At 35.7% G+C, this 13,650-nt stretch overlaps 1 protein-coding gene across 1 annotated transcript in view; it reads right to left on the bottom strand.

Annotated features, from left to right (window-relative positions):
- LOC133518617 (rho GTPase-activating protein conundrum) overlaps window positions 1-12,020 on the bottom strand; it is a 165,476-nt gene extending 153,456 nt beyond the window's left edge. Inside the window, exon 1 of the mRNA XM_061852289.1 lies at window positions 11,737-12,020. Coding sequence (XP_061708273.1) covers window positions 11,737-11,748 — 12 coding nt within the window. The 5' untranslated portion in view covers window positions 11,749-12,020. The remainder of the gene's footprint in view (window positions 1-11,736) is intronic.
- Window positions 12,021-13,650: the final 1,630 nt, after the last annotated feature.

Here is a 13,650-nt window from a genome sequence, read left to right as displayed (position 1 = left end):
GAAGGTTTGAATGTCGAATCGGTCAGGATATATGTACCACCGGGTGACAGTTCATTCCACAGTTTAGGTATGTTTGTTCCGCTTGTTCCCCAATAACGTCAAAAATAACAGTTTTGATGTTAGGTATGTCTAACGTCAAAAATGCTAAGCCACGTTTGATTGCCATGTTTTTGTAGCGTTTATTAGGTTCTTATTGTTTCACTTAAGTTTAATGAATCCAGTCGTGAAGCTATTATCTTTGCGCATAAATACTTATCTTCTGAGATCTTAATTGGGTCGGCCAACTGGACACGGTCCTGTTGGTCATCCTAAATATCGTTGGGCGGATAGAGTGGAGGCAGATCTCCGTGAGCTCGGCGTCGGCGAAAGCTGGCGCGAGTCCGCTCTGGACCGAGCAAAGTGGCGAGCTCTTGTGTTGGAGTGGAGGCCAAGACTCATTTTGGGTCATCGCGCCAGACAAGTAAGTGAGTATCTTATAAGATCTAGATTCTCACGATACAGACTGTGCCTAAGGCGGGCATCGCTGTATTGTTTTAATTACTTTGAAATAAGATTAACATTGGTAAAGTTACTCTTAATCATATCAACTTGATTATCAGTTTAAAAGAATTGAAGGGCAAATCCATAGACGAGAGAAAACGGTTTCGACACCTTAACGAGTCGCAGTCTATTTAGCGCAAATTACGTGCGCACGCGCCACGCGCCGCCATTGTCAATTAATCGCTTTTTGTTATGGCTGGGTAAGGTAAGTGCATTTGACTTTCGTATATCTGCTGGGAACTGAATATGAGCTATTTTCAACAACAAAATGAGTAGGTACGTAAAAAGTTAATATCATTATCGTTGGTCAGACCAGACGATGATCATTATTATGGTAAATTTTTTTTATACTACGTCGATGGCAAACAAGCATACGGCCCGCCTGATGGTAAGCAGTATCCGTAGCCTTTTTTTTTTCATTGGGAGGTTGGGAACATTAATTGCATGTAAAAATAAGTAAGTATGTATAACGGGTTAGCACTGACTGACTAGCACGTTATCTTTTCGCGGAAAAGCAAAGTAATATTTTTTGTTTTAATTAAAAATACACAGAAAATAAAATACAAAAAAACTAGATAACTACAGGCGGCCTTATCGCTAAAAAGCGATACAAGATGTACGGAACTCTACTCGTAAAAAACCTAATGACCATTGGTCGCACATCACTATATTCACTATAAACGATTTTGCCAATCACTACTGTGAGTTTCTTCAATGCCAAATACAACATTACATTTTAAATTAGGCAATCGACTGCACCCAAAAACAAACAGTGAATTGTAATTTGTAAAATTATCTTTATTCTGCCCTTGTAACAATTGCGATAGATATTTAATGAGAGCGAAGTCAAGTATTATTAGCGCTTAAGTTAATAAAAAATGTAATCTAGTTTGGAGTAAAAAGTAGTTCAAGTTTTTGCTAGAAGGTAATCGAACTTTACACCTAAACTGGTTAAAGGTAGAAAAATACGAAACACTTAAACGTGATCGCAATTCTTTTTTATTCCAATTTCGGTACCGGTAAAATGGGGTGAGTAGGTTTCGCGGGGAGAGCTGGGTTATGAGTGGGGAGAGAAGGGATGAAAGGGGGTGGGAAGGGATTTTAAGGCTACCGCTACAAAAATAATGTTTTCCAATTTAAAATGGAGCTATAGTAATGCTCATAATAAAAAAAACGATCCAACGATCTTTTAAAATCACTTTTGTACGAAATCCCATGTCACCCCAATTGCGAGGGACTACGGGGTGAGGTGGGTTTTCCTGTTTATCGCCAATGTTATGAAATGGAACTACCCAAAATAAAATAAAAACTAAAATACTAACGTCCGGAACACTTATTATATTTTATACTCCAGTCAGTTTTCATCGTTTTCATCATTCGATATTTACCAGTCGCTTTTCGATGAAGGAAAACATCGTGAGGAAACCGGACTAATCCCAACAAGGCCTAGTTTACCCTCTGGGTTGGAAGGTCAGATGGCAGTCGCTTTCGTAAAAACTTGTGGCTACGCCAAATCTTGGGATTAGTTGTCAAGCGGACCCCAGGCTCCCATGAGCCGTGGCAAAATGCCGGGACAACGCGAGGAAGAAGAAGACTCCAGTCAGTTTGCATGTGTACAAATAAAATGTTATCGAAGTTTGAATGTCAGTTTTGACCCTACTCACCCCATTTTACGGTACCTACACTTGTCTGTTTTTACAAAGATACCTTTTCAGTGACTTTTTTGTTTTATGATATTAAAAGTTCTGCAATAGTCCTGGTACCATTTCGTGGTAAACTATTTATTTATTCTACGTTTCTTTCTTTTGTTATGTTTATATACTTTTGTATGTCATAGTTTATCACGAATAAATGCAATGATTTCTGATTTCCTAAATAAATCTATTTTCTTCTTCTTTTCTAACTATAACATTTCTTTCAAATTATCACAATTATACTTCGTTATTTTTAGCATCAGGTAAATGAGTTACAGCAATTATGTAACAATTATAATTCATATATGTATAATTATTTACACATAAGTATATTTTTTTAAATGAGTTTTTCGATCATTGTCAATAAAAAGACACATCAAGATTGTTTACCTTTGCTAATGCTAAAACACGAACTACCATAGATACAATTTATTACACGTCATTGAGACTGCGGAAAGAAAGTCATAGAATGTATAGGTTTCCTTACATTCCACGACTCTTCTCTTTCCGTTCAGATCTACAGATTCTATCGTGTGTGCGTCGTAAAATTAGAAATACCAAAGTAGATAGGTACCTCCTTAAGTATGCCTTTCACAAGATGACGTGTTATAAGTATCTCGCAACGTAACCTATTGACGCCGTCGATCAGGGTATTGATTTCGGACCTGATGTAAGTGATAAGTATGTGCAATCTCAATACAATGTACTTGATTAGGTTCAAGAGACCTACCGCCAAAAAGGCTTGTGAAATTCGTGACGATGATGGCAATGGTCGAAATGACACTGCAAAAGTAATAATGACTGAATCTCATGAGAGTAAAGAAAGAAAGAAGTTATTGTCAATAAAAAATTAAGAACATTTTTTTTTTTAATAACGATAAAATAATCTGGAACATAAATTGTTTATTTATAATTAAGATTGGGATTAATTGATACGTAATGACAATCGCTTGACAGTTATCCTTTAAAATGGTAAAGATTAAACCAAATAATAAGCGTAAAACAGCTTCATTAATACTACCGAGTACCGACTAATACACACACATCATACATAGGTGCAAAGAACAAAGTGTGACTTCACTCCTACGAACAGTTGGTACTAATTGTTGAGAAGACGTGCTAACAACCTCAGACTTGGGGTATTAACCGCTAAACACACATAAATACCAGGAAGATAAATCACTTTAATATTTATTTGCCACACCAATTTAAAGTTATAACGTTTATTCAATTCAAGGACAACTGTAACTCAGGATTTTGCATAGATTAAACACCCTAAATGCAAGAGTATCAGGCAGTGATTCTCATAGAGTTGCAGCAAATATCGTTATAAAAAAAATCTTATATACAACAATTTATAAAAATACTTAATACAAATTTTCATGCCTACTTTCTACAGTATATTAAAATTTTCAGTTTGTAATTTATATATCTGACTTTTATATTGCTCGTCGGATTCGGCTTCTTAGTAAGTTGTTTTTTTCTCTCTTTGTCTCCCATAATCTCTTTCTACAGAACGATGTGCAATATTTACCACCGGGTACTGCACTTCTCGCAACAGGCGAGTCTCCTCCATCTACCTTTTTGTCATAAAAATGACATAAACTGTTAGTACTCGTATCAGTTATCACCATGTTTTTCGGAACATCATAAAATAAATGGACTTTACATGTTCAAACGTTCCAATTCTTAAAATCTGTATGATAAAAAGCATTAGTAATAATTATTGAGCTTACCTACAGTCGGGCGTAGTCAATTTTTGTGATAATATCCTATAATATTTAGAGTTACACCAAGATAAGTCTGCAACGATATTGATAGCACACGCAGTACAAGTGTTATTTAAACGTCAAACATCTATGAAATTATGACGCAATAAATAGCAAATCGTTGCAGACTTCTCTTGCTATAACTCTATTTATTTATTATTTTCTTTACTTCGTTAATAATATTGTCTGTAGATATGCCACCCGTTTTCCGGACCGTTTTAACCTAATTTATGAGTGCATTTAAAACAAAAGACAAACGTCATCCCGACGAGTGTTTGTCATATTGGTCATCAAGCACATCAAGGTCACCATTATCTGTATCTGACAGATGATATCTGCTCTCGATCGATCGTCCGACATATTGTAATGATCGATGATTGTCTCGCGCTGATTTCTATTTTGCCTAGTTTTTCTAAATTATCTGTGACGTCATTTACATGTCGATGTTTTAGTAGCCCCGAAATCATAAACTAGTTACATTTCTTCACGTATTTTACTTTTATTTATAGATTTATAGTAGCTAAGTACTTGCGTACAGTTAGGGCTGCCATCTCGAATTTTGCCAAACCCGGACAAAGATTCAAAAAAACCCGGACATTTGGCGTAAATCGCATTTTTCCCCCGGACGAGTCCGAAGATAATATTTTTAAAAAACAAGACCTTTAATTTTACATGTAGTTTTAATGTGTTTCCTTACATGAAAAGTGACCGGGTTTTCCCCAGACACTTCTTGACAACCCCCCCCCCCCCCCCCACCGGACGGCCTCCAATCTAGGACAAATCCGGGAAAACCCGGATGGCAGCCCTACGTACAGTCAATAGTCGCCTAAGAATCAAAGTTACGTTCTTATTTTAAAACGATATATGTAAGTATATAAATTACATGAAACTTGTCATGAACATTTACGTAACATATACTTATATCTGAGACAATTTTTTGTTGCTACACATTGTTATAAGTACAAAGAAAATGGAGCAAGCAGATGTAAAACTTCATGTTATGTTGTCGTTTTGATATGAGATCTAAAATATTCAACGAAATCAACAGCAATTCTTTCGCGTTTATGATAAAATTCGTTTGAAAAATTGGTATTCCTCCAAAAATTGGTCCTATAAAGAAACCTCCACCATTTCTAAAACGTTGTTTCTTTCATACAGCCACATAGTAACACGTACTAAGATTCTTATTACAATCTTAATTTGATTCTTGTATAACATTAAAATGAAAATGAGCGCTCGCGGCGCCCGTTATTTATTCAGCGTCTCTGCAACTGAAATATAATTGGAGCATTATCTAACGTACTCGTAATTGCTGCTGCTGGATCGGCGGTGTCGTGAAATGAATCGTTATCACGAATAGTAATTAGATTACATTACTTATCGGTAAGCAGGGTTGGCACTTGATATTTGTCAGAAAAATCTATTTTGTTACTTTTACTAGCTAAGTACACCACCACAAGCTTAATAATGAACTTTTATTCAAAATTCAAAATTCAAAAAACTATTCTGCAAGTAGGCCTCAAGGGCTCTTTTACAAGTCAGTAAAACATTATAGTAACATCATATAGTGACATGATAAATACATAACAACATTTATAAATACAACAGCCAATACCTGGGTAAACATTATATTATAATAATCTTAAAATAAATAATTACTACAATACAATAGAGATGTATAGTCTCTATGGTTAAAAATACATTAAATCTGGAGATGTAAAAGGTCCCCAATGTCAGAGTACTAATACTAATAAGATTTGGAGGTGTAAAGTCTCTCCAAGTGTCAAAATAAAATTTATACTAAATAAATAAACCGCGTCTGGACTGTTAAACTAGCAGTCTCATAAACTAATGCTACAGAATACATAACTAGTATGTACCAAGTCAAGAATATTATACAATATTACAGAGACGTATAGTCTCCACGGTTTATACATTAAGTTTGGAGATGTATAAGGTCCCCACGGTCTGAGAAAGTAATAAAAAATAAAAAAGTGTATGAAACACATGTTTCACGTCAAGTTAGTTTCAGTAATGTTAAGGCAACTAGATCTTGCCTTAATTTTACTTAAAGCAAATAATTCATATCATGTTAATCATTAAAAGTTACATAAAGAGGAATGTAAATTTTGTGATGTAGATAAAGTTTAGCATGGATAAAGCTTAAACACAGGGCATGAACAAATGGACATAGACTGCTTTATTTTCGTAAATACACTCCCGGAAGGTGAAACACTCAGAGTTTCTCGCAGGCGGAGGTAAAGTCAATAGAAATTTCTAAAAATAGATAAAAGAAATGACAGCCCTGTTGAGGTGCGATGGAGAAACCGAGGACATCCAGCAACTAGTATTATTGCAATAGCTAACCACGCTGATATTCTTCTTCTTAGTTGGGTTACATATAAAACATTTCCACAAAGAAGTCTACTTTGTAGGGAACGTGACGCGCTTGGCAGCTACTTTAATTAACTAAAGAAATCTGGATTATATACCGTTGAATTTATAGCTAAGTTATCAATCGTTATTATGCCAAGTATCGGCTTCTTAGCTGTATCAGAAGTGTTAAAAAATAGCGTCACGTATCCGGCACGTTTTTTATATAATCTGTACCCCTAGTGTAAATTAATTCGATTTCGAAACGTGACGTACGCGTTTGCGTTTAGTCTCATTTTGTATTGGATTTAGAAAGAGCGCGCCAAGCGGGACGTTTTGGAAACTCAAAATCCTATACAAAATGAGACTTAACGTAAACGCGTTCGTCACGTTATGATGTCGATCAAATTTACACTAGGGGTACGGGTCATAATTGGTTTCAAGTTGTTATACTAGCGAAAAGTATCCTTGGCCATTTAACATGTTTTAACAAACACCACGTATTAACTACAACATGCATTTAAACCGTGACAGTTAATAATGAGTTTCTCTCTGGAATCTGGAATTCAATCACGCATAATACAGTAAACAATGAAAGGAGTTTTCGAATAAAACTTACGTCTGCTATACTTTCTAGGGTCTGGTTCAGCTGAAGTGAGTAGGTAAGTGAGTAAGTGAGTAGTAAGGTAAGTAATAGTAATAGCTTAAAGTGATTAATGTGGCCGTACATTAATCCAACGCACGCCATGTGGGTGAGTGGGGCAGATGAGATGATAGCTGACTATGAGGTTTCTATCATTTGCGGGAAGATTAGTTGTCTGTCGACGACGTTGGACTCAAGATGTCCAGGTCAGATTACTCTAGATCTGACAATGAGGTTTCTATCATTTGCGGCGAGATGATTAGTTGTCTGTAAAAGACGGCGTTGGATACAATATATCTAGGTCAGATTGTAGTAGATATTTATATTGTAAATCTTACGAGAACTGTAACTCAATTCTAGTTGTTTACAAAATTATTTTCCAAAACAAAATAAATCGAAAAGAAAATATAATAATGCAAGCAAGTAAGAGATAACCATCTTAGCGTCAATTAGAGGGTATAAAAGTTCAGAAAACCTTGTACATAACCCTACATTCCCAGTCATTCTACAGTCTCACTGGTGGGCAAAGGCCTCTCGTCGTTTCCTCCACTCTACCCTGTCGTTTGTACTTTCCCGTCAATCCGGATAGAAAACGTCCAAGTCGGCCCACCATCTCCTTTTTGGTCTGCCTGCACCCCGACCTGCACCATCTACAACTACAAAAGGATATACCTCTATCTGCCCAGAGACCAATAAAAAGGTTTTTGTTTTGACATATCAAAATTCCATTTGTCTTGCCAAAAATTTGATTCGTGGGCGGCTAGACCTTTAACTTAACCTTAATCTATAACTGAATGGTCAAAAATGACAATTACTCTCACTTTCACCGAAAAAGCGGTCGAAATACTCAAATCAGCGTTAAGAGACAAGGTCGCAAAGGGCATGTCTAATGTAACAGCCGTATTTTTGTGTACAATGTTTTGTTGCTTATTGCCTTGTTCGCCATGGAATAGTCTTTCTGAGTATTTTATGGTGAACTAATTGTAGCCTAAACAATAACAAAGGGCTTGTTTGTGGAGTTTGTGGAAACAAGTTCAAGTGCAAAGGCACCGTTCCAAATTGGGGTTTTGCAAAATCGTATTCGTGTGTCAATGGGCGTGAAGGTAGTTTTCTATGGACAAGTACTAAACGATTATCCCAAACAAACTGAACGAAGCCATATTATTTAGTCGCCATACGACCTAATTTTTTGCAGACAATCTCACACATCATATCGTCCTAGCTGTCAAACTAAGCAAAGCTTGTACTATGAGTACTAGGCGACGATTTCCATACTTATATACATAGAAAACAACCATGACTCAGGAACAAATATCCGTGCTCATCACACAAATATATGCCCATACCGGGATTCGAACCCAGGACCATCGGCTTCATAGGCAGGGTGCTACCCACTAGGCCAGACAGGTCGAGTTAGGTAGCAATGTTATGGTGAGGTATCATCATTAAAGACTCATTTTGTCAAGTACGACTAAGTATCATTTATGGGATGTGTGATGGTTCTTTTTTCTTCACGGCAATGGAGAAAAACTTTAATAAGTATTGGAGTATTAATGCTTTGAAAAAACGTTCAATAACTTATTGGATCATCTGAGTTAAATGAGGGAACACCGCGAAAAACGAAAATCGAAATTTCGTTATCTGCCTCTATCGTTCTTGCATACCCTTGCGATAAAGAGGCAGATAAAGACCTTTTCATTCCGGTTTTATAAGGCCTCTGTTTTTCTTCTTTCTTCTTCGTCTTCTTCTTTGCGTAAAACTTTAAAATAATTGTACTTCTTATCATTTTTTGTAATTCCATCGAAGAAATATCAATGAAGCCAATATTAATAGCAATTTTAATTAATCTAATATAATTAAATATCTAAGTGTTGGAAACGGAAATCGTTCAACGTGAAAGTTATCCAGACATCTATAAACAGAAATACAGCCTATCTACGTTGATATCTGCTTTCATGTCTAGACTCTAGACCTAGTTAGTCTAAAGATAGTCAAGACTTTGACGTGATGAGAGCAGCAAAGAACCGGAAAATGAGAAAATAAAAACAAGTCACGTACGCATGTTACTTATCTACCGACATATCAATTCTTTTAGAGATTCATACAACACTTAGAAAGATAAATCCTATTATTACCTAAGTGTGTATTGATGACATTTTAGATCCATCGATAAATTTAACAATCTAAAGTACTCTGAGAATTAGATGTCATTAGTACCTATGTACCTAACTACCTACCTAACTCAAAACGGGAAGTAAAATTTAAATCATTCAAATTAGTTACCGATAAGTTTCATTTATTCAGAAGGTTCCTCACCTTAAGTGCCAGTCTAAGTTTGTGGAATTTTAAAATCACCATACCTTGCCCACGGTATCATATCGCAACTTAAAAAAATATTTGTTTATTAATCTTGTATCAAGTAGAAACGTCTGCGAACGATGCTGTTAAGCTTAGAAATAAATAAAAAGTTGAAAAATTTACTGTCTTGGGTGGGTTGGGTACGACACCCAACCCACCCAAGACAGTAAATTTTTTCAAGGGTTCAAGTCGTACAACAAACACAACAACAAGTCGGACAGTGAATTTTTCCACTTTGAATTTGTGTTTGTTTATGTTTCATTTGCAAAAAAAAAAATTTTATAGAACGCGTTTTTTTTTTTTTTTAATTTTCCAAACTTTTCAAAAAGGCACCCTGTAGAAGCCGTTGGATTAGTTTAAATTGCTGACCATTCTAAAAATCCGGCGATGTTCGAAAAAACTGGTCCGATCAAAAAAAAATTGTCATGCAACATCGGACGAATAATGTTTCGAAGTTGCGCTAGGTAACCACCTGTGAGTTATTGTATTGTGTTACATAAAATAACACACTTGTTTCCATAAGGTCATGCAACAGGTGCCTTACCATTTTTATTTTACACTTGCCCCTCTCAGCTGGGGGGCGTGCGGTCATCAAACCATACACAATGCAGCATATCTATTCAGATATTACAATTTATACGCAATGACCACTTATATTATAAGACAATAATATAATAATAATAATAATTCAGCCTATATACGACGTCCCACTGCTGGGCACAGGCCTCCTCTCATGTGCGAGAGGGCTCGGGCATGTTTTCCTTCACCGAAAAGCTAGTGGTAAATATCAAATGATATTTTGTACATAAGTTCCGAAAAACTCATTGGTACGAGCCAGGATTTGAACCCGCGACCTCCGGATTGAAAGTCGGACGTCATATCCTCTCGGCCACCACCGCTTTTTATAAGACAATAATATCAAAAAAATCAAATTAAAACACATTTCGTATTGTCATATGTTTGTACCTTTCTCAAATAGTGATGTGCAACAATCGATATTAACCCGAAACTCCCGAAACACGCGACTCGCTCGGTTACTTAATTTTTTTTCAATGTCCAAAAGATATTAAGTACTAATTCAGACATTTAAAAAATTCTAGCTATACATAGTTAGATTAAATATGTTATTTAGATTTAGATGACAATTTATCGATTCAGTAGATACTTACATGATACTTACCTACCTAAATGTCATTTGTGGGGAAAAAACAGTAAGTTTTATTTTTAGACCCAGTCACTTAATTTTCGTAGGTACTTTACAAATCCGGTATGTTATTACGACTATGACTATTCTCTTAAGTTTTCTCCACTACAAAATAACAACATTTAATAACAAAACATTATTAAAAGTTTTTTTATTTATTATTTAGGAGTTTCACATAAACCTATATACCTCTATGCCTGTCATTTTAATATCTGATAATTATAAACTGTAATTAGTAAACATTATCATAAAGAATGAAACACACCGAAAACGTAAAAGGGCAGGCAAAGGAACAGGAAGTGACGAGGTTGCAAACAAAAGGTCACGACGATTTGAATCTACAATACGCTTTATACACCTTTATCGGCGTACATACACGCTTATCATTGATATCAGAAGATTTGAAATGTAGTAGTAAAGGAAGATAAAATACCAAAGCAACACACTAAGACACCTGTGTTGTAGTATGACTCTTTTTGAGGCAATGAAAGTTACTTTATTTTCTAATTAGAAATCATTTCTAAATAATATGGGCCTGAGTCAAGGACATTTCTTAGGATCCAATTCTACACAGGCCAGTGATTCGCTTATTTTACGCCAATTCATTTAATAAATACCTATATACAGTATACATATAAATCAAACTTGCTCCAATGTTTCGACGAGGCGACATACCTATTAAAACACAACAAAATAAACATTATCGACTTCATCATAAAAAGTAGTGGTTTGTGGTTTTCATGAGCGTTCTGCTAAATTATATTATTGTTGAGTATTCCATCATTGTAAAACTAAAAAGTATACAAATCAGCTAACATGAATATGCTTATACATGCTTGGCAAGAGGCTACAGGATGCACTTATGCAGTGAAAGGAGATGGATGTACGTGCCAATGGGGTTGGCAACTGTCAATGGTTTTACCTGTCTCTAGTTTTGTTCTATGAGATTTGGCTTAAAAGGCTCGCATTCAGGCCATAATATTAAAAATATAACAAAAATTTGACACTACTATTCATAGGATTGACAGGTAAAACCTATGCTGGCGCCATCTGTAAAATACTCCGACCAGCCTACCCCATTGAAAGATTATGTAAAAGCATTCTTTATTGACAACATCGGTATAAAGTGCTAAGCAAAACAAAACAAACACTAACCAGCTTCAACATCCGTAACGCCCGAAGCTCACAAGTCACAAACAGCTAGCAGTACATACAGCCTAATCTACTTCTTATTGAAATGTCCACACACTCACTTTTACCTAAACTAATTGAAGCATTAACTCGAATCCAAATCCACACTTGTTTCACAGCACTTTTCGTTTCGATTATAACTCGATTTGTTTTTCGATATCAAGAAACACTCGATAAGTTTTTCACGTAAAACTTTTAACGGACAACACAACGTGCGTCGGTGACGGTTGGCGCGACACTGGCGTCTCGTTTCTCGTCTCGCCGCCTCTCGCTCGCCCCTCATTCGCCTCACGTGTTTTTTGTCTCTGAATTTCGAATCCCACACCAAATCGGTACAAAGAAACTGACAGATACCTGTTTGTGAGTAACTTTTATTTCCTTGAAGCGAATCAGTTTTTATACACGTGTGAAGTTGCAGCTGCTGTTTTGATTAAAGCACATTCAACTGTTTATTTCTTATTTTCTGTTCAGATATATCGTTACGACATACGGCAGATACAGGGCCATCATTACTATCACTAGAATCATAATGATGTAGGTATAATAGTCATCGTCGTAAACTCGGCACTGAAAGATTTAGTTGAAAAATGAAAGCATAATCAATATAATCATATCCTATTCACATTCACAATCTTAATACAGACCAATTCCAACAATATAGTGTGATACTGATCTAACATGTATCTGATATAATTCCAATATGAGATGGTTCCAATCTCCTTCAGAGAACGTGCTGAATTGCGCATTATGTCAACCTTCAACCAAAATAGTACATTACGATACAAGTGCGAAAAATAGGAAATTCGAAACGAGTGGCGATAAATTAAAACACGACCGAAGGGAGTGTTTTAAATCGACACGAGTTGCGAATTACCTATTCGCACATGTATCGTACAACGTTTTACAGTACATATGGCCCTTTAAATGTTCGACACAGTAACATAATATGCTCCTTCTCGCACTAGTGCTATAAAGTAGCCCCATATGTACTGTAAACGTCACTTTTAACACTGACAGATCTGTATCAAATGTATTATATTGGAATGAGATCTAGTTATAACTAAAACTCTGATCAAAAAACTTCACTTTTGAGACTGACAGATCAGTATCATATTGGAATAAGATTTAATAACTAATACTTGAATTGGCCTATTAAAGTTTATGACGATGGCCTATAGATATATGTACTTAGGTAATAAACGAATCATACCTACATATTTTATTGTACATGTATTTCACGTATTTCCATAGACATCTATTCGCAAATTTAAGAGAATAAAGCTAATTTTTACGCTGCACCCTTACAGTTGAAAGGTTACATACATTTTTCTGTACTTGAGACTCAGGAAAACATGATATATGTATATGCACCTGAGTCGTCAATTTTTATTGTTTTGTCCAGAGAAGAACCATATTCTGAAATGTGTTTGACTCAAACACAGAGGATGACAGAAAATAATTAACTGACATGAAGCACATGCCAACTCTATGTATATTAGCTAAACATACAAGTAGGTCAGCGTCAAATACTTCGTAGCAGTCAAAGTAGCCAAATAGTTCGGTACACCATATACTTATTTAGTATGGTGTACCGAACTATTTGGCCACTTTGACAGCTACGAAGTATTTGACGCTGACTGTACATATAGACAATACAGTGCATACAAACGTTACTAAATCAGCCTGCATATGAGACCGGTTATACTTATAACACCGTGTCACGACCATTGGACACCCACAATAGAATGAATGAGTTTAAACAATACCATACTACACCCAATACAATAACTGTACTGTAGGCACCACACCACTTTGTTCTTAAAGAACGCAACGAATCCATTTTGATATTCAATAATAAACCTTTTATAAATGTAATAG

This window comes from Cydia pomonella, chromosome 6 (assembly GCF_033807575.1).
Source record: "Cydia pomonella isolate Wapato2018A chromosome 6, ilCydPomo1, whole genome shotgun sequence".
Lineage (NCBI taxonomy): Eukaryota > Metazoa > Arthropoda > Insecta > Lepidoptera > Tortricidae > Cydia > Cydia pomonella.
Note: the sequence above shows the minus strand (reverse complement) of the source record. Positions and strands in the feature narration are given on the sequence as shown.